Source organism: Manis pentadactyla, chromosome 4 (assembly GCF_030020395.1).
Source record: "Manis pentadactyla isolate mManPen7 chromosome 4, mManPen7.hap1, whole genome shotgun sequence".
Taxonomy (NCBI): domain Eukaryota; kingdom Metazoa; phylum Chordata; class Mammalia; order Pholidota; family Manidae; genus Manis; species Manis pentadactyla.
The window spans coordinates 19,233,770-19,260,930 of record NC_080022.1 but is presented as its reverse complement, the minus strand read 5'-3'; the positions used below and the strand labels follow the sequence as shown (position 1 = coordinate 19,260,930).

Genomic DNA, 27,161 nt, shown 5'->3' with positions numbered 1-27,161 from the left:
CGGGAAGTGCTTTTAAGCACCAATATTGAGTTCTGGAAACTACAACTACCAAAGGGCCACGGGCTCCAGGGCAGTTTCTCGTTTCCGTCGAGTTGACCGTCTAGGCTGCTTCTGAAAGGTCAGCTTGGGTAAGTTTGATTCAAGAAAGCTCCTATTCTGAACAGAGGTGTCTGCAGATTTTTCATATTCCTGCCCGGTTGGGGGGCTCCGCATCTCAATCCCGGAAACTTCACATTAATCTTTCGTCCTTTCTGTTTACTGTTCAGACACCTCCAATAACTAGCCCACCCCTAACTCTCCCGCTGTCATCTTGCGCCTTCACTCCTGGCGTCCGCGGCACCCCTCCCTGAGCGTTCGTCTTAGGACCGAGCCCCCACAGCCCCTCCCTGAACCCACAGGGTCGCCTCTGAAAGCTGGGCATGTTTGTGCTCCACACTTTCATTCTTACCCTACTTTCCTGTTTTTCAAGTGGAAGATGGGTCGCCATTCCTCCCCAGTCCATGGAGGAGCCCTGCCCTCGGAGAAAGCCGACTCGAGTTCTAATTCAGCTCTGCCCCTCGCTCACTGTGTGACTGGGCAATCCTACAAATCTCTCTGGGACTCACTCTTCACCTACAAAATGGAAATGACAATTGTTCTGTCAGTCTGAGGGTGAGGCTGTGTTGTGGAGCCAATAAGCTAATGAGTGTGAAAGTGCTTTTTAAACTAAAACCTCCACAAGCAAGAGAGATTATTTTTATTATAATTATTAATACTTTGGGACATGCTTACCTCGGCTCCTTTTTTAGTTCTGCCACCTTGTTGCTCAAGCCTGTCCCTTGAGCGTTTGGTGTCTCCATTCTCTAAGATCAGGATGATATTTTCCCACTTCCTCCAGAGACTAGAGGTCAGACTAATGAGCTTTAAGTTTCCAGAGAGCTTTGTCTGAAAGAAAGCCTCAGATAAGTGCTTATCTTGGACTCTGTCCTGAAATAGCCAGTGATGAAAAGTCCACACAGCTGACAGAAGCCGGGCCCTGCTCTTTGGAAACAGGGCCCCAGCAAGAGACGGACAGCTGCAGTGTAAGCCCTGTACATTCCTTCCGGGCTCTTCTGGGCCGTTCAGTAGACACGGTTTTGGTAGGGGTGTCTCAGACCTGAAAAGGCTGGGAGGAGAGAGTCTATTTTACCAAAGGGTGTAATCCAGAAAAAAATGAGAGAGATGGAAGAGATTTTTTTACCAATTTTTATTTAAAAAATTGATATGATGGAAGAGATCTACAGCACTGTTAGCTAATTTCTAACATTTTATTAGCACTTAAAATGTACCTGGCCCTAGGCAGTATCAGTTTTCTTATTTAAATTTCACTTAAGAAATGTTCCTGTTACAAGAAACTTAGGCTTGGAGAGATCCTGTAGTCAGTTGTAATAACAATTATAGCTAGGGCTACCATCTGTAGTTACAGTGCCTTGTATATGTCAGATACTTTACATACATGATTTCATTTATCTGCATTAACAACTTCATGAGTGATTTTAATTATTTCATGTGGATAAATTATCAGAGGCTTAGAATTTAAGGAATGTGCTCAAGATCACAGCCAGTTGAGTGGCAGAGATGGAATTCAGACTGTCACTAAAGACTTTCTTTTCACACTATACTATATAGCCTTATTTTTAGATAAAAAAGATTAAAGAATTGAGAGGTTTTAAATCAAAGCCAAATAAAGGAGGGTCCCTACTATATGGGGAAAGCATGAGAATAAATGGGTTAGCCTAAAAGAAGTATGAAACTCAAGTCTTTACCTCTGTTGTAAATCTGAAGAAATCAGGCATATGTGTGTGAAAAATTAAATGGCATTTATTGGGTAAATTAATTATTGAGATCAGTTATATGCAGGGTACTATATTATGCCTTGTGACTGGCAGAACATGCTTCTGGGTGGCCATGGGGATTAAATCAAGTGAAATCATAATCATTATCATTTCATAAATATAAAATGGTGAGCTGGAACACCATATTCACTCAGTAAATTGTTGTCTGCATGCATGTCTGAATATAAACAAGTCCTGGGTATCATCTGGGCCAGAGGTTCTCAAATTTTGCTAATGAGAAACACTGAGGAAGCTTTTAAAAACTGATCCCTGGGAATGGGGGGCCCTAAAATCTGTATCTTTGTAAGTTCCCAGGTTTTTGTGATGATAGATAGGCTCAGGAATTTCTGAACTAGATTCTACTTGGACCACTTGTAGGCAAGTCGGTGAAAACTGCTGGGAATAGGTACTAATCCAAGAGCTGACCTAAGGTAGCTCATGATTGGTTACCAAGTGAGGGATGTGGATAGTGCTCGGAACTGAGAGGAGGGAAGGTTGGAAGGACTTGGGAAAGCTTCGCAGAGGACCAGAGATTTCACTGGGCCTGATGGATAGGGCAGGCTTGCATGGATGGAGAAGCTTCTATAGGCACCACCATGAAAATTGTTTAGATAAGGTGAACAAAAGAAGGTAGAAACACCTGCACTGATTTCCTTGGAAAATTACATGGCATTTATTAGAGATGACCCTGGATGCTCTGTGAGGGTGTCTCTTAAGCAAAATTTGCAAGTCAGGTTGGATGTTCCCATTTCCCCATTCTACTTAGGCATCAATCAATGAGAGCCCAGGGAATGCGGTTTCATTTTTGTGTTAGTCTCACTCAGGCCAATTAGCTTTAGTTTGTATTTATTTCCAAACTTAATTTAGTTGATGACCTTTCCAGATACTTTGCCAGGATTACCAGAGAGTTCTGCTCCTCTTCTGTTTAGCTGTTTTCAAGTCCACTCATCTGGGTTCCTATCTCAAGCACTGTTCTCTCTATGGGGTAAGACCAAAATCTCTTCCCAGAAGAAGCTAGGATCATTCTGGTCACTCAGTCCTGAAACCCTGAAACCTTACTCATCTTTACCTCTTCTTTCTCCCTTGACTCCCCAAATCCACTCAGTTGCCAAATCCTAGTGTTCCTGCTTTTCACTCAACTCACAAATATTGCCTGGATGCTTCCTAAGAGCCAGGTACCATAGTAGGTGCTTTAAATGCATTATTTCATTTTATCTCCTTAGCAGCCCTATGAGGATGAATAGTTTTCCCATTGTGCAGATGGAAGAATCAGGTGTAGAGAGAGCGGATAATTTGCCCAAGGTCAGAAAGCTAGGCAGCAGAGGAGCTGGGGCTCAAACTTAGGTCTTTCAGACTTAGTATCTCATATCCCCAACCTCATTTCCTGAGTGGATCCCAACTCCTTAGCCTAGTACCTGAGGGACACTCAGTCTTATCACAGCGTCCTTGTCTCACTTTGAATCCATCACTAACTGCTGTTTCTCACATATGCTTTCTTACCCCTGTGCCTTGCTCACACACTTTCTTCTACTTGAAAATCAGCTTTTCTGACCTTCCACTGCCCTCCACCCCCAAGCTAAAGAAGTTTGCTTTCTTCTCAGAATCCCTGCAGTATTTTCTCTGACCCTCTTTCATGGCAGTCAGAACTTGGAGCTGCTTCACTACCATGTGGGTGGCATGTCTTGTACCCCTGCCGCAGGTCTTCCATGTATTTGCCCTCAACAACAAGGGGGAAAGGTCAGGGTCTGAGACCAAGCAGCACACGCTCAGCTTCACTCTGGCTAAACAGTCCTCTGACTGCTTCTTTTTAAAAAGAATTGGGTTTATTTTTTAAATTGCTTCAGAGAAACAAAATGAAGGCATCTACAGGAGAAAGAAAGTCATTTATTATCTTCCAAAGTTAAATAGAGTAATGTTAAGATTTTTTTGTTGTCTGAGGTCTATGTGTAATAATAATTCTGTGACCTTGAGCGCTAGGTTAAGTCTTACTTAACTTCTGAGGACTTTGATTTCTCCTTCCGTAAAGCGCATGTATATACTGGAGGTTTTGAGGGAGATGATTCGTGGAAATGATCTCTAAGCATGCCCAGACATGCTTTGACTTGAACTCTCTGATCCATCCCAGAGCGTCGTAAAGAAAGCAGAATAATGTAATGATTAAAAATGTGGATCCAGGACTCAATGTATCCATGTAGATGCTTTTGGTTCAAGCAATAGAAATCTACATTCAGTTAGCTTAAACCAAAAAGGGGATTTACTGACTCATGTAACTGGAAAGTGTAGGAGTGGGTCAGGTGTCAGGCATAAGTCTAATCCAGAGATTCTTTGTTTCTCCACAGGTATGACTCTATTTCTCTGTGATTCCTTCCTTCAGCTCTGCCATCCCCCATGGGTAGCTTCATCTTCAAGGCAGCAAAATGACTGCAACAGTTCAAGGCTTCATATCTGCACATTACTCTAATTCAAAACAGGAAAGAACTTTCCTACCCTTCACCATCAAACCAAAGTCCTGGACTTTACTGTGATTGGACCAACTTATATCATGTGCTCTTCATCCAAAACTGACCAGGGGATACCAAGGGCTGATTGGCTTTGGCCAATTATGGCCTAACTCTAGAATTAAGAAGGGGTTAGTCCCACCCAAATCATAAGGCTACTGGTAGGAGGACAAGACAGAATGGATATTGAGAAGTTTGACCACATTTCCTGCTCTTACAGCCCCATTGCCTATGATTAAATTCTGGCTCTGCTAGCTGTATGTTCTTGGGTAGATTACCTAACTTTATCAAGTCCCAGTTTCGTCATCTGTAAGATGAGATAACAGTACATACCTCAGAGGATTGTTGTAAGGATTCAATGAAATACTGTATGTAATGCACAGAGTAAGTGTAATAATTGTGCTGATGCTGATGAGATTGAAGAGGGAGAGTAATGGCATTAGCCCCCATTTAGGAAGCAGCCAAGTTAGGGGAATGTTTTCTAGTCAGAAGCATGCGCACCTGGCATGTTGAAGCCTCCTGTGTGATCTGTTGCCCATAACGTACTCTTCCCCACCTCTGCCCTTTCTTACTCTTATATTATGTTCTCTCTAAAAATGCTTTCCTTTTCCCCTGCCTCTAAATTGTCTTCATACTTCAGGGCCCAACATAAGTGCTGCCTCTATAATCAATAGTTTAGGCTAGTGGTTTTGTAAATATACAACCGAGTGTCTCCATGAGCAGGATCAGTAAGGGTTAAGGGATCTCGTCTGGATTAGACAGACCTGGGTTTGCACCTACAAATGTGTAACTTAGGCGTTTTTCCACCTCTCTCTGTGCTTTAGCTCCTCCTCTTTCAAGCAGGGTCTTAACAGTTCCTTCCTCAGAGTGGGTGAGAGAATGAAGTGATGTAATGTAAGTAAAGAGCTTAGTTCAGTGCTGACACAGAGTGAATAATGGTTGTCAGTAATTACCAGCACTCTTAGCCTGTGTGTTACGTTCTCAGCAGCAGTTATTGCTGTGCTGGGCACATTGTAGGAACTGAATGAACATTTGTGAGTGGGCTTTGAGGAGTATGGAAGCCCTTTTTCCTTTTCATAACTGTCTCCTCACCCCACCTCCCCACAACAAAAGCAGCCCCTCAACCTTGGCAAAGTCAGTGTAGCAAAGCAGATGATTGAAAAAGCCACTGGCAGGGTAGATGGACAGATAAGGAGGGGGTGGTTGGGTGGTAGATGACATATGAGCAACAGGAAGCTAAGAGGAAACCAGCAGGAGGCTGTTCTATGTTCCACCTTCCAGCCATCAAGTTCAGCACTGCCCAAGTCATTGTTCCGTTCAACTGGTGATGAAATGGGGGTCAACCAGTCCGTGGGCTTTCCACCTGTCACAGGACCCCACCTTGTAGGCTGCGGGGATGTGATGGAGGGTCAGAGTCTCCAGGTAAGTGTCTCCGGCTCCATCCCTGCACATCCCCGCTGCTTCTGCCTGCACTGTGGCTTATCCATAGCCATTCTGGTGGTGCAGTTCCACGTGGGGGAAACTGAGTTAGAGCTGGTCTGGATTAGAGGAAGAAACAACTAACAGACAGAGATGATGGGTACTTTTTCCAGGTAGAAGGAAACGGGCTCTAGCTTCAAAGGTAGCTCTCAGATCCTCTCCCTCTCTTGAGATCAGATGGCTGATCCTAATCTGAGTATGTGAGGAGATCTGTGGACCATTGGCCTTTCACTCCCTGTCCCGGGTAGGAAGACAAGTCTTCCTTTTCTCCTCTCCTGCCTATTACCCCCTCATGCTTCAGGTTCTGGACTTTCCATCCACAGTTCCTAGGCTTTCTCTGCTAGCCCTCGGACTCCCCTTTCCCTTCTGAGAGGCACTTACTTCCTGGTAACCTCTCATCTCCCACATAAGATGAGTGTACTCCTGCTTCCCAAGGGCCGCCCCATTCAGCATAATGGCTTATCTCACTCCTGGGCTCCTCTGGGCCTGGGCTCTGGGCCAGACTGAACTCTTTTGATGTCCCAGTATTTCAATGAAAATATTTTGGTGTCTCCCAGATGTAATTCAAAATACAGTCAACTATTTGAAATAACATAAGCCTTGTGTGTATGCGAAAATTAAAATTGCTTCTTTCTGGACTTCCTGAGTGCAAAATTCAGGTATATGAATTGAAGCATGTTTCCTGTTTTGGTGCCTTGCTTTGCTGGTTCCCCCACACCTGCTGTATGTGTCTGTTGGGAAATGTAGCAGAGTTTGGGCTTCTTGCTCAGAGCAGTTGCTCTCTTCTTTCCTATAGGGAAGCTTCTTTCGACTCTTCTATCCCTGCCAAGAGGCAGAGGAGACCACGGACCAGCCCCTGTGGATTCCCCGCTATGAGTACTGCACTGGCCTGGCTGATTACCTGCAATTAAATAAGCGCTGGGGAGGATTGCTCTTCAACCTGGCTGTGGGTAAGGGCTTACCTCACCCCAGGTGTGATCCCCAGGCAGACACAGTACCTTTTGGTTACATTGTCCAGCCCTTTTCTAGTGGTGTGGAAAATTAGGAGAGAATTGTGTATATAAGAGCCAGTATGGTGTGGAAATTTCCAGCCAGTGTGGTGTGGAAAATTAGGAGAGAATTGTGTACATAAGAGCTTTGATTATTGAGTTAGAGTGTTCTGGATTCGATTCCAGCCTTTATCATTTGCTGCTGTAGGTCTTGGGCAGGTTATTTAACCTGCCTGAATAGCTGCCTTTGCAGAACTCTAATGTGGGATGTACGTAAAACCTCTAGTGCAGCTCTTAGGACACAGAATGTGTTCCATAAATGGTGGCTATTACTCACTTACTCAGCTTGTATTATTTCCCACTCTGTGCCAGCTATTGTGTAGACCAAAGAAACATTCTAACTGCCAAGGGGAATACTGTCTCCTGCAGTTCCCCGTCCGGCTGTCCCTCTGCTGGGAAGGGTCACAGTGAATCATCCACTTCCCCAAAGGTCCCACCATTAGGAGCTCTACCCACTGCCTTGGCACCTCAGGGGCTTACCCCATAGTTGTTTAGTACTTTCCCTTTGGATTTATCTTCCCATTTTCTACTGTGTTCATGCTTCCCTAGGGAAGAAAAGGGGAAAGAAAAGGTGATTGATTGCCCTGGGCTGCTGAGGGGCAAAAGGTGGTTCTCCAGAGAGGAGGGATACATGTCCCCACCCATATCTATGTCCAGGCTGCCCTTGGGATTACAGCTTTGGGGCAGCCAGAGATTCTATAGCCCATGTCTCTGCTAGGATCTTGTCGCCTGCCTGTTAGCTGGAATGGCCCCTTTAAGACAAAGGACTCTGGATACCCCTTGATCATCTTCTCCCATGGCCTGGGAGCTTTCAGGTAAGAGCTGCTCTCCCGCAGGCCTTGTCACATTCCTTAACTGGTGACAGCTGCTTATCCTCAACGGGCAGAGAAACAGACATTTCCATCTGCCAGCTGTCTTACCTACCATCTGCTTCCTTCCATAGCATTGGGTTCACCTTCTCTCAAAGGCCTTCCCCAAGCCCCTTTCCACCTGGTGGAGCCCTACACAGGATTCACATCCCTCACTTCTCACATTCCAACATTTACATATAAATACACACTTTTCGCATTCTTCCTGTGTAACAGCTGAGAATTATTAGAAGGTGCTCAAGCTTTATACTCAGTCATTCATCCAGCACACAGTGAGGGGCGGCGCTAACGTGGCTGCAAATTGCGTCGACTCACACCCTGTGCTCATGAAGCTCGCAGCCTCACCTGCTAATGTCAGCCATACCACCTGTGCTCGGTGCGAGCTTGGGACAGTTGTAGAACTCCCTGAGCCTAGATTTCATCATCTGTCAAATGGGGATGCGGCTCCCTCAGGGTGGTTTGTGAGGATTCAGTTAGACCGGCACCGGGTAGGTGTACACACACTCAGTCCTTTCTGTTTCATAATGTGGAGGGACATGGTGAACTCTAAGACCTCTTTTACCAGATGTGGAAACTCTAGCCTGAGTTTTACTAGTCAGTATCCATTCAGAATTCTTCCTGTGAATTCTGATTTCTACACCTTTGTGTGTTATATAGCTTAATAATATAGTTCATACATTCCTATTTAAACTTGTGAATGTTCTCTCTATATGTCCATTCACCGACATACAGGACTAGTTTATGTCCCAGAGTACTACACATCACAAAGGCACCTATTTTTGCCTCCTCACCCCCCAAAACCATGGTCCGCACTATAGCCAGGGAGACCTATTTTAAAGCCAAATATGGTCTTGTCATTCTAGAACCTACAACAGTGCCTGGCAGATAGTAGGTGCTCAATAAATATTTGTTGAATGAATGAATAAATGTCACTTCCCTCCTTAAATCTTTTTAATAGCCCTTTGAACTTAATTCCACTCTTGTCATGGTCTTACCTAGATGCAGGTCCAAGACAATTTCCAGCCTCATTTCTTGCTACTTGTCTTACTCCAGTACTCCAGACTAACCAATCTTCTTTCACTCCTGTAAAGGCACTGTGTTATTTTCTGCCTCAGTTTTCATCTGTGCTGTGCCTTGAATAACAAAGGCTATTCCCTTTGCTCAGACTATCTGCTGTTCTGATTCTCTCTTCCTTCTTCTCCCTCTCCATCTTTTGCCTGGATAATTCCAAATTACCTTAAACATCTTTTGGATTCAAGTTTAGATGTCACTTTCTTAGGGACAGTCTCCTGACCCCTGTATTATATTAGGTAAGTTTTCATAAGATAATCTGTACTTCCCATACATAATTGTAATCACTTTATTATTTGCACAGTTATTCAGTAAAGTCTGCCTTTCCTATTAGATTGTAAGCTTCTAGGGAAGTATCTGGAAGGTAGTAGTTTCCCAATAAATATATATTGAGTGAATACAAGGGCTATGTTTTGCTAGGTTCTCATTCATTCAACAAGTATCTGTTGAGTACCTGCTCTATGCTGGTCCCTTGGCTTGACATGAAGGTGGGACATACAGAGATAAATCAAGGAATTTGCATCCATTAGAAGAGCCCAAATATGGACTCACATAGCTATACCGTGGCAGGAAGTAGGAAGTAAATGTGGTGATGAGGCTAGAAAGGCAAGTAGATGATTTTTAATGTTTTTTTCCCAGTTTGAACTGGGACGGGATCAGAAATCTCACTGGTTTTTAAATCTCACTACCTCCCCTGAAGAAGTAGGAGATTAAAAGAAACATAAGAAACTGACCTTTCTAAATCAATTAGGATCCACACAAGTTGTATTTAACAGAAAAACCCCAAGCAATAGTTACATAAACAATATAAAGTTTATTTCTTGCCCAGATAAAAGAAAGCTGGAGGTAGGTAGAGCTGATATGGTAGTTCCACAAAGTTATCAGAGAATTAGACTTCTTTTATAATCTTTCTTTGACATGTGTATCTTCCATTTCTAAGGATATCCATGACCCTGGATGGCTGCTTTAGTTCTAGCCTTTACAGTCACATTGCAGGCAATAGGGAGGGAGACCTCTCCTGGAACTTCTGTATGACACAACTGCTAACATCCCATTTACTAGGCTACTCTGTCCATTACAGCAGTTTCTAGCCACATGTGGCTATTGAACATTTGAAATATGGGTGGTCCAAAGTGAGATATGCTATAAATATGAAAGACAGTGGATTTCAGACTTCATATATTAAAAAGTAGTAAAATATTTCATTAATTTTAAAAGTTTTATTATGTATTGAAATGACAGTGGTTTGGCTATATTGGGTTAAATAAAATGAATTATTAAAATTCTACCTGTTGCTATTTACTTTTTGAAGTATACTAGAAAAATTGTAATTATTTTTTAAAATAGTACTATAGTTTCGCTGTTGGGCTAGAACTTAATCAGAAAACCTTAGCCACAAAAATGTCGCTGGCAAATGTCGTATTTTGATGGCATGACAGTGTCTTCAGCTAAAGATGAGATTTTTGTTATTAAGGAGGAAGGGAAAAATAGTTGTTGGGTATAAGCAATTAGCAGTGTCTGCCATATTCCTTTTTTTCTGGGAAGTTGGAGGAGAGACAAAAAAATCCACATGATAAATCCTAGGTGCATGTTTGCATATTAAAGACATAGAACCCTGTCCTCAGGCTTACCAACTCATTTGGGAGATATGTAATATAGAGAATAAAAATGCAATTGTTGAAGTAGCCAAACTGTATGAGGCGTGGAGAGTGGAGGAGATGAGTCAGTGTTTGTATGGGTGTGGAAAACACTGGATCGATCTGCACATGCTTCCTGGAGCCTTGGTGAGAGAAGGGCTATGCTGGCGGCAGAAAGCACCCTCAGAAGGGCTGCTACAGATGGAATCATTTGAGATGGCCACTAGCAGAGCGTGGCTGGAGTGGGGGCTAAGGATGGGCAATTCGTTTGCACTCTTCTCTCTGTTCCTTCCTGAATCTCCAGGACACTATATTCAGCCTTCTGCATGGAGCTGGCCTCCCGCGGCTTTGTGGTTGCCCTGCCAGAGCACAGGTGAGGGACGACAGCAGGAAGTATGGATCTGGTGCCTGCAGCGGGTGAGGACCCTGTAGGGTATTAGCCCCCTGTCTGCATACTATTTCTAAGCCTCTCAAAAACCATGCAAGGCAGGTATTTTATCCATTTTCAAGGTGAGGAACCCAAGGTTCAAAAATGTTCAATAACTTGCTGAAAGTGACACAGTTCAAACCCAGGTCATTCTCTAAAATCCGCATTTTTTTCTACATTCCTGTGCATGCCCCCAGCTCTTTTTCCCTACCAGTCAAGATGATTCAGTGTCTGGGCTGAGAAGAAGGGTGTAAAGGGGAGAAATAAACTCAAGTGTCTTCTGGCTACTCTCTGGTGGCATGTGTATTTCAGGGATGGGTCAGCTGCAGCCACCTGTTTCTGCAAGCGGGCCCCAGGGGAGACCCAGGCCACTCATGAGTCTCTGGAGGAGGAATGGATCCCCTACCGTCAAATTGAGGAAGGAGAAAAGGAATTCCATGTTCGGAATTGTCAGGTAGGCTGTGCCACTTGGGGAGCGAGAGTTAATAAGCCTGCCTTCTCTCCCTGTACTGCACTCAACCAAGACGTTTAACTAACCACCTCTCTTGAAATCTCAGTTACAGTGGGTCTGAGCTTGCCACATCACAGAAATGGGGTATTAATCAATACTCTTACAAGAAACTCCACTTCAGCTGGTTAGGCAGAAAGGAGAAATGCTAAGCAGACCATAGGAAGGGCAGGAAAGACCACTGGAACCAGACTCAGATGCCAAGACTTGTTTTTCTCATCTCTCTCCTCTCCTGGTTGGTTTCATCTGAAAAACTGGCTTGCCTCATGCAGTTAGAACCACAGCTCTTGACAGTATGACCCGGCATATGTTTAACCCTACCATCTGAGAGAATAGGGCTGTGTGGGGATTGTCCCCCAGACCCCACACCGGCCCCAAGCTGCAATATGAAAAATCCTGTAGAGAGACTCCTCTAAGCTGGAAGAAGTACCAAAATGCAAAGTTCCCATCAGAAATATATTGTTAGATTGGTGGGGGCAGGGGGTATCCTCGAAAGTCAATGTTAATATAAGTGAGGGCAGGTAAATGGTAGGCAGACAAAAACAATAGACGTACACTATAAATGGGCAAGCGCGATCCAGTACCCAGTTGATAATACGAACACTCTTGTTGTTTCCTTTTGTTTTCAAAATGCTTTCTATATCGTCTTATTTGGTCCTCCTGGGCAGCCCCACAGGTAGGTAGTCTAAGTAGCAGGGCTGACTCCACTGTGCTGTTAGCTGGTGCTTGTGTGTTCAGCTGAGAGCCTTTTTCAGGATGTGTGGCCCACGGTGCTTGCTGAGATGAGGGTGGGCAAACTCTCCTTCCCTTCTGCCTTGGCTCTGTGGGGAGTGAGATTCTTGCTGGGTGGTGGTTCGGTTCCAGCTCCCACTGGAGTGTCTCTGTTGTAGGTGCATCAGAGAGTAAGCGAGTGTGCACGGGTGTTGAGGATCCTGCAAGAGGTCACTGCTGGTCAGACTGTATTCAACATCTTGCCTGGTGGGTTGGATCTGACGACCTTGAAGGTATGGAAGCAGTTGTTATGATCTGGAGCCCATGCATTCATTGGGACTTTTTTGGTTACCAATAACAGAAACCTAACTGACTAGCTTAAACCAAAAGAGAATTTATTGGTTCAAATAAGTAGGAAAGCAAAGGCAGGCTGGCTTTGGACCAGTGTAGCTGGCCTCAGGGTCTCAAACATTGTCCTCAAAGCTCTGGCACTCTCTGCCTTCTAGCTCAGTTCACTCTGGGTATGTGGGCTGCATTTGCACCAGACTCCATTAAGCCAGAAAAGTGGTTACTGACAACCTAAACCTGCATTTCAACCCAGCTTCTGATTTAACAGGAAGAGACTCTGTTAGCTTCCACTGATCTGAGAAAGCCCTGAGTGGGTCACATGCCCCTCTGGCCTATCACTGTGCCAGAGGAATAAGGTATTCCGATTGGCCTGCCTGGATTATACACCTACTTCTGGGTCGGGGGAACCTGAACATGAGGACTAATAGCCCACAGGGCCACATTAGTAAGGGAGAGATGGTATGTTCCCCAAAGGAAGAACTGTTGAGGCAATAGCTGCTGTCAAGTAGCCTGCGTCTATTGCAGGCTAATTACTTCCTTCGAGGGAATCCCAGGAGAACCCTCTCAGGAGGATAGAGACTGTCCTGGCTATGAAATTTGGTGCCTCTGAAGGTACATTTACCTCCCTTGCCCCCCAGTTTTCCCTGCCTGATTTCAAAAGTAGCACAGGCAATTTTTGTAGAACCAGGAAATCACACAAAAGCATGAAGAAAAAAGAAACAAAGAGCTTTTTTTGACATTTTGATGTTTGTCCTTCCAGTTCTTTTAAAATGTTTAATGTATGTATACATTTTTAAAAACAATGTTGTCATTTAATACAAGCTGCTTTGTGGGCTTTTTTTTTCACTTTTTCATTTAGCAAAACAGTATGGATGTCTTCTTATGCCAGTTAATATTTTTCCATGGAGTAATTTTTAATAGCCATGTAATAATCTACTGTGTGGATGAGAATGGTGTGTGTGTGTATATATAAAACAATTACTGCTTTATGAGCAGTGCTGTGATAAAAGCTCATCACACAAACTTACATAGTGAGCATATTATCTCTACACAGAAAGAAACCAAGGATCACAGGGACATATCAACCCAAGGTTACACAGTTTAAGCAAATGGTAGAGTCGAACTTTAAATTGGGACTTTTTGATCCCAGAGCTTATGCTGTGTGCCCCAAATCCTCTTCAGAAAATATCTTTTAAAGGCCTTGGTGAAGTCAGGAAGAAGCATCTGCCTGGAGGGCCAGTAGGTAGGACAGAACCTGAATCCTAAGTGCTTTACCAACTTTTTGGTGTGTTGTCTACCCCCACGAGCCAAGCAGGGCCTCAGCTGAAGTCCAGCTGAGCCAGGCATTGGGGAATGGCAGGCTGCGGTGTAGCCGGGTTTAGTTAAGAGGCAGCCTTTTGGAGAAATACAGAATTTAAAAAGCCAAGTACATTTTCCCCCTATTGAGTAAGATCAGAAAGTTGATTACTCACTCTGTTGGCAAAGCTGTGGGGAAGGAGATATGCTCCTGCTTTGCTGCTGACAGCACACATTGCCCCATGCGGGGCAGTTTGGCAAGAGCTGCCACCAGTACAAATGCACATATCCTTTGACCCAGCACTTTCCAGTTCTGGGAATTTATTCTCCAGATGCCTGCACACATGCAACATAATGTATGTACCAGGTTGCTCATTCCAGTATTGCTTGTAATAGCAAAAGACTGATAGTATCCTAAATGTTCAACAGTGGGTGCATTAGTTTGGATAATGCTAATTGCCATAACACAGAAGCTCCAAATTTCAGGGGCTTACCATAATAGAAATGTATTTCTCTCCCATGTAAAGTCCAAAATGGGTGCACCTTTGCAAGGGTGACTCAAGGATCCAGATTCCTTTAGTCATATAGCCACACCCTCTTCCATTTGTGAAGCCCAGCCTCACTGTGTATGCTAAGCCAGGAATGGGAAAGAGCATGGAGATTTGTATTAAGAGTTTTTATCGACCAGGCCTGGAAGTGGAGATAACACTTCCACTCACATTCTGTTGGCTGGAACTCAGTCACAAGGCCACATCTAACTGCTGGGAAATAGAGTCTAGCCCTGTGTTGAGGCGGAAGGGGAACATATTCGGTGGTTAGCTAGCTTTACTGTAGTGGAATCAAATGTAGTTGTAAAACAGGATAAGGAAGCTCTTCCTCTACTCACATTATTATGCAAAAGATAAGATGCATGTCACTTGTGTGAAAAAGGGGAAGGCATTTATCCATGTTTACCTGTGTATGTGTAGGCAAGCTCTGCAGAGACACACAAGAAACTTGCCTGTTTGAGGATAGACATTGGGCAACTCTGTGGAAAGAGAATGTGGTAGGTGGGAGACTTCCCTGTGTCCTCCTGATTTTAGAGTTACATGAGTGTATTAATCTACTGAAAAAGCTAAAGAGGGCAACACCCAAGTTATTGAATTGAAGATGCTTAGCAAAGGGGGACAATTTAGATACAAAGCCTTGGGATAGAAATTGGGGAGAGTGCAGGTTCAGGGCAGAGGCTGGGCAGTAAAGCCGAGAGAGTTTTCTCAAGCCCTAAGCAGGCTTTTCATATAGCCATGCCCTGGAGGCTTCTGGGGACAACCAGAAATAGGTACTTGCAGAACATGGCAGAGCAAGCCAACTGTCTGCCGGATAAAAGTCAGCACAGGTATCCAGGAGATGGTTTCTGTACAAGCAGGCCGTGCTTCAGAACAAAGTGGAGGGGCAGCAGGAGCCTCCCCCGTCCTGTCCTCCACTTGGTACATGTATCCTCCTGGTGAACTGGCTGTGAGGCAGGAATCTAGAGGATGGAGAGCATTCTTATACTGACCCATCAGTTTCTATCCAATCATTTATTCACATATATTTGAATGTCTACCCTAGTCCCGGAGGTAAGATTAAAAAAACTAAGATGAAAAACATGGTTTTCAGAATTCCTGCCTACAGAAGGCTATTGGGTCCAGGAATGGCCTGACTAGCTGCTCTCCATGGGCAAGAGATTCTTTTCCTTTTTAATTATTATTTTTTATTACCAAATGTACATCACAGTGGTTCAACAGTCTCCCTTCCCCCCCACCCACTCCCCTACCCTTTGGTAAACCACTAGTCACTTATCAGTGTCTTAGAGTTTAATGCTATTTTGTTCCTTCTGTTTTGCTTTGTTTTTATATTCCACAAATAAGTGAATTCATATGGTATTTGTCTTTCTCCACCTGGCTTATTTCACTGAGCATAATACCCTGTAGATCCATCCATTTTGTTGCAAATGGCAGGATTTCTTTTCTTTTTATGGCTGAATAATATTCCGTTGTGTATATGTACCACATCTTCTTTACCTATTTATCTATTGATGGACACTTAGGTTGCTTTCATATCTTGGCTATTGCAAACAGTGCGGCAATAAACATAAAGGTGTAAGAGATTCTTCATGTATGTGGAGTGGGACCCTCACCCACTGCATGGTGCTTCTGCGTCTTTCTCACTTTCTGCCTCTTACCAGTGAAGAACTCCTAAAATGCAGATTTGGCTACATTCTCCTCTTTCCTTAGGGCAGCATCAACATGAGCCAAGTGGCTGTGATGGGACATTCATTTGGAGGGGCCACAGCTATCCTGGCTTTGGCCAAGGAGACCCAGTTTCGGTGAGTTTCCCAGCAATGCTACCATGAGTGCCTCACACCATTCATTAATTCAGCAAGTGTTTGTTACACAGGTATTATGTCCTGGGCACTGTTTGGGGGGCCGAGGATTCAATGGTGAATAAGAACACAAGGTCTGTGGATTTCATGAATGTGTTATTGTGGGAGGAGACAGACTAGTAAAGCTAACAAATAATCAAATCCTCAACACCCAAGTGCAATGAAGGAAATAAAATAGGCTGATGTGCTAGAATAACTCAAGGCTTCTTTGAGAAAGTGACATAAGCCAAGACTGGAAAGGCAAAGAAGCCAGCCGTCTAGGGGTCTAGGAGATCTTCCTAGGTGGAGCGAACAGCTAATGCAAAGGCCCTGAAGAAGAAATAAGCTTACTGCGTCGGTGTGGGAGATGGTGGGTGAAGGGAAAGTGGTTCAGGATATGATTTGAGATAAACAGAGGCCACATCACAAGACCTTTCGGCCAGAATAAGGAAGTCAGATTTTATTCTAAATATCATGGGAAACCATGGAAGGATTTTAAGCAAAGAAAAAATCTTTACATTTTAAAAGATCCCTCTCACTACTGTGGGAAGAGTGGATCATAGCAGGACAAGGCTGAAGGGAGGCTAGTTAGAGGGAGGCTATTTCAGAGTCAAGGCAAGAGATGATTGGGATGGAGGGAAGGGAACGGAGTCAGGGTAGGTTTTAGAATTTTCAGGACAGTGATGTGTGAAGTGGAGGAAAAAGAAATCAATGTAGAAGATGATTTTCCTTTACTGAGCTGGAGAAAACTGGAGAAGCACTGGGCAGAGGTGGGGGTGGGTGGGTCGACCACTATTCTTAGCACCTTAGTTTTGCCCCTGGTGACAGAGGTTACTGCTTGCCAAACTGGCCATGTCTCTGAGTTGTGGCATCAAAGAGGCTTTTTCTGACCTCCCCTGCCCTGTAAGCTGTGGGCTTACGTAGCAACTTGTGCAACCAGAGCACTAAGCTGTGTTTTGTTGTCTTGTCTGTTCTGTCTCCCCTTCAAACTAGGAGCTCCTTGAGAGCAAGAATAGTGCCACCTATCTCTGTATCCACAGTGCAGGGCTAAGCACACAGTAGGTCCTCTCTGAATGTTGACTGGATGAATGAGTAAATGAAGGAAGTGCCATTCTGTCTGACTCATGTCAGCTGCCTGAGAGTAGATCTAGAAGAGGAAGGTCTTATTCTTGCTCTCAGCAAGTTCAAAATCTAGAAGGATCTTTGGAGACAGGTAAAAATGACCTCTCCAAGATCCTAACTGAGCGGTGTGGGCCCTGGGACCCCTTCCTGGCTTTCCGAGCCTTCACACCTCTAGGGGGAGGAATTCGGGCCCCTCGTCCACACCGGGCTTGTTCTTGCCTGGGGCTCGGCATGGCAGTTTCAAGAGTCTGGTCCTGTTCCAGGTGTGCTGTGGCTCTGGACGCTTGGATGTTTCCTCTGGAACGTGACTTTTACCCCAAGGCCCGAGGCCCTATATTCTTTATCAATGCTGAGAAATTCCAGACAGTGGAGAGCGTCAACCTGATGAAGAAGACATGTGCCCATTATGAACAATCTAGGATCATAACTGTCCTGTGAGTAAACCTAAGGTCACGATCCCTAGTGTCTTCTCCATTATCTCCTCAGCTGTGACCCTCTTAATTTCCTCTGAATCACCCAGAAGTTCTATCCATTAGTAGAATACCTGAATACTTCTGAATTTCAAAATCTTAATTCCTTTAGAATTTCATAGCTATCCTTCTCCACTTAGCTCCACCTACCGTGATTTCTTCACTAGTTAATGACTTTATGACAGGATTTACCTGTTGCTATCAGGAAAAAGGACATTGTGGGATCGTGTGTTAGACAAGAAGAGGTGTGAGTCTGGGTAGACCCCAGAGATCTCTAACCTCTTTGGGGAATTTTACTGGTCTTTGAAGAGTACAGTTATAGTAGACCTTTGACATTCACAAGATCAATTTTTAAAGGTATTCATAAATACCTAAATTTGATGTCTTCCATAAACCAGCTATATTCTGCCAAAGAGAACCCACATTCTTCTCATTTCCACCATGAGTACTATCAGATGGTTGTCCTTCAGGAGCCATTTTTCACAGAGAGAACATTCATGAGTGCCTTTAAGAAATGTACTGTATAAAAGAAGTGGCTTAGAGCCACAGGTGCAGGGATGGAGGCTCACTGACAAGTCTCTGCCTTTCTCCTGCCTTGCAGGAGCCCAACTTGAGCCCAGTAGCACATGTGCTTCAAGATCCCAGGTCCTATTTGAAAATAATGACAAGTAACTATACGTCACGGACTTTTGGAGTCCCTCAGGTGGATGAAGGGCTAAGTGCAAAGCCCTGGAATGCCGGGAGTAGACTGGTTGTCAGTTGCTTCTTCCCTTTGCCCCTTTTGGCCCAGGCTCTCCTCCTTAGGGCCAGCCCCTCCCCTTTCCTTTTGATTTCTTGGCAGTAGAAGACAGTTTGAACATTTTCCCAAGCGAGTCAGATTCAGGATGATTGTGACCTCTGGAGGGAAGGGAGGTGAGAGCAGCTGGGAAGGGGTGTCCAGTGGGGATTTAACTATGGGCAGTGAGTTATGTGTTGAACTGAGTGCTGGTGGGTACTCAAGATCCATTATATTATTCTTTACACTTTTTTGCGTGCCTTAAATAATATATATTTTTAGATCAGTTTTTCTGTATGATATCAAACAAAGCTTAGCATTTGGATTTTCCTTCCCTCATTGAATTGACTAGTAAATTTAGTCATGGGTAATTTAGCCCAAAATGATTCTAGTGAGAATTTTGCCTTTGAATTAAATGTATTTGATGTCAAAGAACTTGAATCCTAATCCAGAAATGCTCTTACTACCTCTGGCTTACGTTTCAGATTCTGTAAATAAAGGCAGGTAATTCCTTTTTCCTGCTTCCTCTGTGGTACAGTTCTGAAGAAGGAGCTAATGTTTGTCTGGAAGCCGCTGGGTGAAAGCCATGGTGCAATAGTTTATATTTATAATGACACAGGAGTGGCAGTGTGGCAGACCTCGCCTCCTTGCCCCTGCCCCACCTCCAGTTAGCTCAGCCTGTTCCCTGTGTTGTCAGGCATTGTGCTCTAGGGGTTGAGGCAGCTTTGAAGGCTCACCTGCATTCAGATCCTAACTGTCCCTTACTAGCTGTGTGACCTCGGGGAGATCATTTCTTTCTTCTGAAAAATACTTTGCTTACAAGATTAAGTGAGGTAACTCACATAAAGCACCTTGCACATGGTAGGTGCTTAACAAATGTTTGTGCCCCTGAACCTCCAGATCCCTGCCTGTTACTTGTTTTTCTTTTCCTCTAGTGGTTCTGTTCATCGGAGTCAAACTGACTTGGCCTTTGTGGCTAGTAACTGGATTGGTAAATTCTTCTCCACTCAAAACCGTGGGAGCTTGGACCCCTATGAAGGTCAGGAGACTGTGGTGCGGGCCATGTTGGCCTTCCTACAGAAGCACCTTGGTAAGGAGAGAACCGGGGCTTGTGGAGCAGCTGTGGGGTCTCTTAGATTTCTGTGCACAGTCATCTGTACTGATATGTCTTGGATCAAGCAGATTTATGGCAAAAGGAAAACCTGAGTGAAGGAGATAGTTACATAGAATTAGAGAACATTTAGCTGGAAAAAAAAGAAAGAACACTTAGCTGGAAGTTTAAAGACCCTGACTCTGTCTCTGAGTGACCTTGGCCTAGTCATTTAACTTCTCTGAGCCTTGGTTTCCTCGGTGTAAATGGAACATTCATCTCTCTCTACTCTATCACCTCTGTCCGTATTCATAATCACTCACCTTGTCTGCATGTGGGGGACATTTTAATGATAAATGGGAATATTTGGAAATTGTGGCTAAATTATGGACATGCTTTTAAAAAACAAAGCATGGGAGGATCGTGACTGATGTCATGAATCACAGACCAGCTAAATGGCATGGCCTGTAGAGAGCTTTGGCCTCCCACCTGAGGAACCGCCTCTCCTGTCTTCCCTGCCTCGTGGTCAGGCAGTGTGGAGAGTGCACTGCTGTGAGGGTCAGCCCTCTCCAGCCCCGCAGCTTTAGTGGTTTTAATAGTTGATATTCTAACTAGGCTTTGGTTGGTTACAAGGACTAGAGATTGACTAATTTACCTTGAGAAAAAAGGGAAATTGTTCATGAAAGTATACCTGGTTAGGGGGGAAGTGAAGCATTGTAGGAACCAAGGTAGCTTCAGGCCCAGCTTCTCTCTGTGTCTCTTTCTCTCATGACATCTGTTTCTCCTTGCTACAGTCTGCATTTTTCTTTTTTCTTCTTTGTTTTTTTGCTTGCAGATAACAGCCGCTTATTCGTCGTTTCTGCTTCCTTACAACCTCAGTTGGCTGGAACCACTCATGGCTTGTTCTCTCTACCATGTGGCAGCCTTCCTTTTTCAGCCCCCACTGCTCACCATCATATTTTCTTGGATGTCTTAGACCAGATTCCCAAGAGAGACAACTTCATTGTACCAGCTCATCCTTACCTGCCAAAGTACTTTGGAGGCCACTGCCTAACCTAGGCCCAGAGCTCTTGCTCAGAACAGAGTAGGCATCTGTGCCTGCACAAGGCCAGTCCTTCAGCAGGGATGTGCACGGGGCAGTTTCCTTCAGAAGGGAGCCATGATAGCCTGGATTTCTAAGGTTTGATCTAACTAACATAAGACCAAGATCCAATCCTTTGTGATTCCTCCCCATTTGCCTGGTCATCCCCTCAAGAGCTTCCCAGAGAAGCCTGTCCATGGCAGCTCTAGACATTTGAAGTCACCGGGAGTGTACTATCTGAGTTTCTGTTCATTAAGCTAAATGTCCGTTGTTCCTCCACCTGTTCTCCATATAGTTGCCCATGTTGCCATTCATTATCCCCTTTGGAGGCACTGTTGTCAGTGTGCCTTTTAATGATTGGTGCCTTGACGTGAACATGGATATTATCTGACCAGTGCCTGATACGGCAGGACCGCCACCTCTGTGGTCTGGACACTAGGCTTCCAGCTGGATGGCGAGTACTTTAAATATTTCCTGCAATTAAATATTTGTTAGTGTCTAACAAATTCGGGTTGGATTGAGTTTGCTTCTAAAGTGTATCTGTCCTATATGAATATATTGACTTTTTGGGGCCTAAATTTGCATTTTGGTATGTATGTCTGTTCATTTCATCTTGTTCATCATGAGCCATTATTGCCAGCCTGGGTTTAGAGACTTGGGGTTAATAGAGACCCTAGAGCATCATAATTATCACTTGGTAGGAAAGCAATGAATCCATATCTCAAGACTTTAATGGGGCCTGACTGCTTGGTGCTCAGCCCACTTTTCCTGTTTCCTCTTAGGCACCATATCATTAGGGTACAAGCTAAAGGTGATGGGGACCCACCATGACGTGACTGGGTTCCCCTTGTATGTAACAACATTTGTTGAGCTCAGATACTCACTACTGGAGACCAGAGAAGAGGTGATGGAAGGTAGAAGAGCTTTAGACTGTAGGAAGAATGTGGAGGACTTGCTTTATGCCAGGACTTATGCTAAGTATTTTAGATACATTACCATGTATAATCCTGAAGATGACCCTTCACTGGGTACTTTTATTATGAACTCCATTTTATGGATGAGGGTACTAAAAATTTAAGTAATTTGTCCAGGAGTATCCGGTTATTAAGTGGCAAAGCCAGAATGCCACCTAGGCTGTCTGATTCCAAAGCCCATGTGCTTAATGGCTGCACTATTCTGCCAGTGACTCTGATAACCAAGGTACGCACTCAGTGTTTGGGAGGCACAGAGGACAGGCACTTCACTGATGGGGGAAGGACAGCCAGGAAAGGAGGCTCCTGAGACAGAACAATGCTTGTGTTTCATCATAACAGAGGAGGAGGGTTTACTAGAGAAGGGGCAAGGATCTGAACAGAAGGCACAAAGTCTTGTGTGGGTCTGATCAGTTTTGAGAATCTGTGTTTAGTGTATCTGGAGCTCAGGATAGTGAATTGTTGGAAGATAGAGGTAGAGAAGTAGATGGAAGCCAGATCTAGAGACCTACAAGTTTGAATGTTATCCACAGGCTATCAGAGTCCTTGGTGGGTCCTAAGCAGGAGAATGTCAGGATTAAGCTGGTGGTTGCAGTCTGGCTGCATCATGGAGGATGGGTGAGCCGGGGCAATTTGAGAGGCAGAGAGTTGAGTTAGGAGGCCCTTGCGGTATTCAGGTGATAAGAGATAAGACAGAGCCTGACAAAAGGCAAAGACTCTTTGCTTAGGGTAGTTAGCTTTCCAAAGAGAGGAAAAGCTTTTTGGTAGCCACATACAATATTGTCACAGGAGACTAAATAGGTTGTAATGGCTCAGCTGACTGTATCCTCACTCCTAAAAAATATCTCTGAGAGAACGTCTGCTGCTAACGCAGAGGTGTTCTCTTCCATTAAGATGGGCGCTTCTTTCACATTAACTTCATGCAGTTCCTGTTTCTCCCTGTTTTTCTTCTCTTCCGCTCTCCTGGAAGACTATTTCACACCTTCTCCTTTCTCTTCAAACCTCTAACCCCTCCTCCCCAATCCTGTCTCTCAGCTGCTTGACTTTGCCTCCCACTTCACCGAGGCAGTGGAAGCCGTCAGCACCCACCTGTGTGCACATCCTCCGCTTTCTGGCTCATTCCTGGAATTTCCAACTCAGATGCCTAACCAAGGCCAACCCCTCCACCTGTGCACCAGGTTTCATCGTTTTGGCCTGCTGGAGATGACTGTGCCAGCAATTTCTCCTCTTTCCCTTGGGTCATCAGTTTTCCCCTCTCTACTAGTTCATTTCATGCTGAAATTTCTCTTCTAAAAAAAATCTCTCTTGACCCCACTTTCCCGTCCAGTTTGTGCCCTGTTTCCCTGTTCCTCATAACAATAAAACTCCTCAAAAGGATGTCTACCTTCCCCTCTCTGAGTCTTCTCTCCCCACTCGCTGTTACACCCACTCCAGTCAGGCTTTTGCATCTCAGTCCTCCATGAAAACTGGTCAAGGTTGCCAGTGACCTTCACAGTCGTAAATGCAGCAGTCAGTTCTCACTCCTCATCTCCCTGGAGCTGTCAGCAGCTTCTGACGGAGTCGGTGATAGCCTCCTCTGTGAAACCCTGTCTTTGCTTCCAAGGCACTGGCCGCAGAGTTTCTCCTGTCAATACCTGCACCTCTTAGTCTGCTTGACTGCTCGTGGAGCCCCGTGCCCGGGCTCCTTCCCTGTCTGCACCCCTCATGACATCTAGCCTCATCATAAGAGCCAACTCCGTGCTGACGATGCCCCAGTTTATATCTCCAGTTTGATCTCTCCCATGAACATCACATTAATATACCCACTACTCAACATTTCTATGTGAACTTTCCAATAGGTGCCACCAGCAAAAACCGATTTCCACTGCCGTCTTTCTCTTTAATTAGTAGTGAATCCATCCTTCTAGCTTCTCAAGCCAGTGTCTTCATTCTTGTCTCTTCTTTTATGCCTCCCAACCAGTCCCTCAGAAAATCCCCTTGGCTCTGCCTTCAAAATGCATATGGAATCTAATCACTTATAATCACCCCCACAACAAGCATCCTTTGGAGGTCACCTCTCACGCAATTACTGTCAGTTTCCTAACTGGTCTCCCTACTTCCACCCCTGCCTCCCTTCACAGTCTCCTTAGTCAGGCAGCCAGAGTGATCCTTTCAGAAAGTAAGTCAGATCTTGTCTCTCCTCTGTTCAGAATTGTCCCGTGGCTCCCCATTTCTCTGAGAGTCAAAGCCGGTGTCCCATGTCCTGCTGGGCCTGTGTGGAGTGGCCCTCCAGTCCTTCCTGACCTCCTCTCTGGCCACTCTTCCCCCGGCCTACTACATGTGGCACTGCACCAGCCTCCAGTGCTTCAGGGACACATGCGCTTCAGGGCCTTTGCACTGCTGTCCTGTCTGCCTGGAACATTCTTTCCACATAGTCCCGTGGCTCACTCCCCCCTCCTTGAAGTGTTTGCTCAAATCTCACCTTCCCAGTGAGGCCCGTGCTGACCACCCCTTTTAAAACACCACACTTTCCCTTCCTCCCTTCACTCTTGTCCCTGGGCTTCTCTTATCTGGCTCCATTTTTTCCCATTGCACTCCCCACCTTTTCACATCCTATCTAATTTATGTTTATTGTTACCTCTGCTTACTAGATGTGAGCTGTATGAGAATGAGGTTTCTATTTGTGTGCGGGTGTAATTTTAGCACCAAGAACAGGCGGTGGCACATTGTGAAGCATGCTCACTGTTTTTTGAATTCGTGAGTATGCAGCGCTTACGTGTTGACCACTCGCTTGTTATTCCAGGCCAGGTTCCTGGTAGGGCACTGAGGATCCAGAGATGAAGGACAGTGGTCTCTGCCTTCTGTCCCAGGTTCTGTTTGATTCGAGCAAAAACACCATTTGCTGCTCGGCTGTGCCCTGCTCCCTGAGCCTGAGGCCTTGAGCCCTTTCTAATCATTCGCTAGACCTGTCTGCCTGTAGCCCCAGGGCCCTTGTTTGAACCATACCTGGTGCCATCCTACTTCACGATGTTGCTGCCCTGTCCTCCTGCCTTTCCCTGCAGTGGCGCTGGATGCGCGTCCGTCGGCCGGCTTGTGGAGGATCTTCCTGCTCAGCAGCTTCCCTGAGTTTGGAAGTAGACTTTCCATTTTCTCACCTTTTCTGACCAGGGCTTGAATTCTGTCTCTGCCCCTTATCAGTTGTAATGACCTTGGGCGAATCAGGTAGCTTCTCTGAGCCTCAGTTTCCTCAACTATAAAATAGAGCTAATACAGTACTTAGCTTGCAGGGCTGTTGTGAAAGTTAAATGAAGCAATGCATGCTCAGCATAGTCCTGAGAATGAATTATCCTCAGTGAGTGCTACCTCCTGTTATTATCATTGAGTTGTTATGCAAATCACTTCTGCAGCACAGTTATAAAGGCACTGAATTACCAGTAGTTGTCATTGCTGCTACCTCCATTGCAGCCACCCTAACCAGTCCTTTTAGTATCCCAGGAGCTTCTCTCTCTAGGGTGCTGCACTCACTATATCCATGGTAGCTACTCTTTGATCTAACCTTACCATGATTTACCTGACCTTCCTGTTTTTCTCCCATTCAGACCTGAAAGAGGACTATGACCAGTGGAACAACCTCATTGAAGGCATTGGACCATCGCTCACCCCAGGGGCCCCACACCATCTATCCAGCCTGTAGGCCTAACTGGCCATTGGTAAAAGGTCACTGAGCTGAGTTCCCATTTGGGACCTGCCCAGGGACACACAGAGCCTCCTCTCAGGAAGTGGTCGACATGACCCTTCTTCATAGATGGAAAGGATGTAATCACACTGCTCATTTGATCTGGGACTTGATCTTAAACTCATGTTGGGACTTGGATCACTTTCTGATTGACACACTGACTTTCTGGGAACTGAGCCCTGATAATGTGGGGAACAAGCAGTGGGGTGAGGCTTGGAGCACCCAAGCCCCGTGCTGAGCACCATGAGCACTGTTAACCCAGTGAGCCTACTTTCTCACCTTGGGCCAGGGGAGGTTCATTTCTTCTGTAGTAGAAGAAATGAAACCAAAGGATGGAGTCACAGTTCCCACCTTCCGGACCTCTTGCCCAGCCTGGCGCTCTCTCTTCCTACCACTCAGCCTTCTTCCTCCCCAGGGCCCCATGGTGAGTTCCAAGCACTTTAGATAACTTCCTAGAATATGGATCACCATCAGATTTTCTGTTTATTTTCAGGCCTTCTCATTGCCTGAAACATAATCCTGGGCACTTAGGACTAACTTATAGTTGTGAGCCCATGGAGCGGGGCAGGCAGCATTGTCCTCATAGCACCGGGAGAGAGGTTGAGGTGCAGAGAGGTACCTCGGAAGCTCTCAGTATCTTGGGAGTTTTACCAAGAATGTATCTTGACAGGAAACAGTGCAAGTAGGCTGAGATGGAGAAGTTGGAATGACAGTGTTAAGTAGCCATTTGAACAGCCCTTGCTGCAGGAGGGCCTTGCCACATGTTTGGTCGGTAGGCACGCAGGAGGCTGCCCCCTAGAGAGGGCCAGAGACGCTGTGGTCTTACCTCTTACCTCAGATATCGTGAGTGTCCAACTTGCTCAGAATCAGGGTGCTGTAGTTGTCTGTTTTCTGGCTCTGAGGCCCTAGCCTCAAATTTAAGCCAAGATACAGACTGAATTCAATTCTGTTCCATTTATAACATGAGCGATATTAATACTCTTTTGTGCCCAGTGCGATGTTGGAGTATTCTCTCTACTTAATCTGCATTAGAGCAAGATGGAGAGCCATCTGGAAGTAGCTTTTCCTTCTGTCTTTGTTCACTTACCACTTGTGCCCATGTGGATAAAAGGAAAGGGAGTCTTCTAGGGGTCTTGTTCAAAGCTCTCTGGGAACATCAACCTCAAACGCCCCTCTCCACTACTCTGAGCTTAACACCTCAGCACAAGTAGGGGACCCCAGACAAGGCAAGAGCACAGGGAAATGCGTCTCTACACAGTAGGTCCAAGGTCAGTGCCACCAAAGCAAGCTGGGACTATGTCTCCCATGTCTCAACAGCTATTCTTTCTAAGAGGTGAAGCATCAGATCCACTGAGGCCGTGGACCTTGGGAGGATCTATGAATTCCAATGAGATATAGCATAAGAAGATGATTAAAGCCCTGGGTTCTGGAGTTCCATAGCCTGGTTCTGGCCCCTGACTCTCCCACTATTTGGGTAAATCTGAGCAAATTATATTCTCTTTTCATTCTCAGTTCTCGGCTCCTGCATTTCTAAAATGAAGATCTGCATTATGAATAATTAGGAGGATTAAGTGTAAGGGTGTATATATAACCCATGAGTTATTTAAAAGTACGTTTCCTACTTTTCAAGCATATGGGATGTTTCTAGTTATCCTATAGCTATTGTTTTCTAGCTTAATTGCTTTGCAGTCAGAGAAAATGACCTATGTGGTTTCCATCCTTCAAGTTTGTTGAAACTTGCTTTTTGGCCCTGTGTGAAATCAGTTTTGTAAATGTTCTATATGAGCTTTAAAGACTTTTTGTTCTGA

At 45.0% G+C, this 27,161-nt stretch overlaps 1 protein-coding gene across 6 annotated transcripts; it reads left to right on the top strand.

Moving 5' to 3' along the window:
* On the top strand, positions 1–27,161 carry PAFAH2 (platelet activating factor acetylhydrolase 2). Of its 6 annotated transcripts, none has more exons than XM_036914799.2 (11): positions 1–128; positions 5,633–5,773; positions 6,627–6,780; positions 7,598–7,694; positions 10,761–10,829; positions 11,196–11,337; positions 12,282–12,395; positions 16,002–16,093; positions 17,515–17,685; positions 19,432–19,586; positions 20,422–25,207. In XM_036914799.2, exons 2-11 carry the CDS (start codon positions 5,684–5,686, stop codon positions 20,643–20,645), a joined length of 1,308 nt encoding a protein of 435 aa, XP_036770694.2. In that variant the 5' UTR covers positions 1–128; positions 5,633–5,683; the 3' UTR covers positions 20,646–25,207. The 6 variants fall into 6 exon arrangements, with proteins under 6 accessions (XP_036770694.2, XP_036770697.2, XP_036770696.2 ...); XM_036914802.2 differs by lacking the exon at positions 1–128 and adding an exon at positions 462–651; XM_036914801.2 differs by lacking the exon at positions 1–128 and adding an exon at positions 778–1,061.

What these genes read in the sequence shown, in the direction of transcription:
- PAFAH2 (XM_057499864.1), top strand. An exon ending in CATGGCCTGGGAGCTTTCAG is followed by an intron (nt 7,695 to 10,760) that starts GTAAGAGCTGCT and finishes CTGAATCTCCAG; the next exon opens with GACACTATATTCAGCCTTCT. An exon ending in TGGATCTGACGACCTTGAAG is followed by an intron (nt 12,396 to 16,001) that starts GTATGGAAGCAG and finishes CTCTTTCCTTAG; the next exon opens with GGCAGCATCAACATGAGCCA.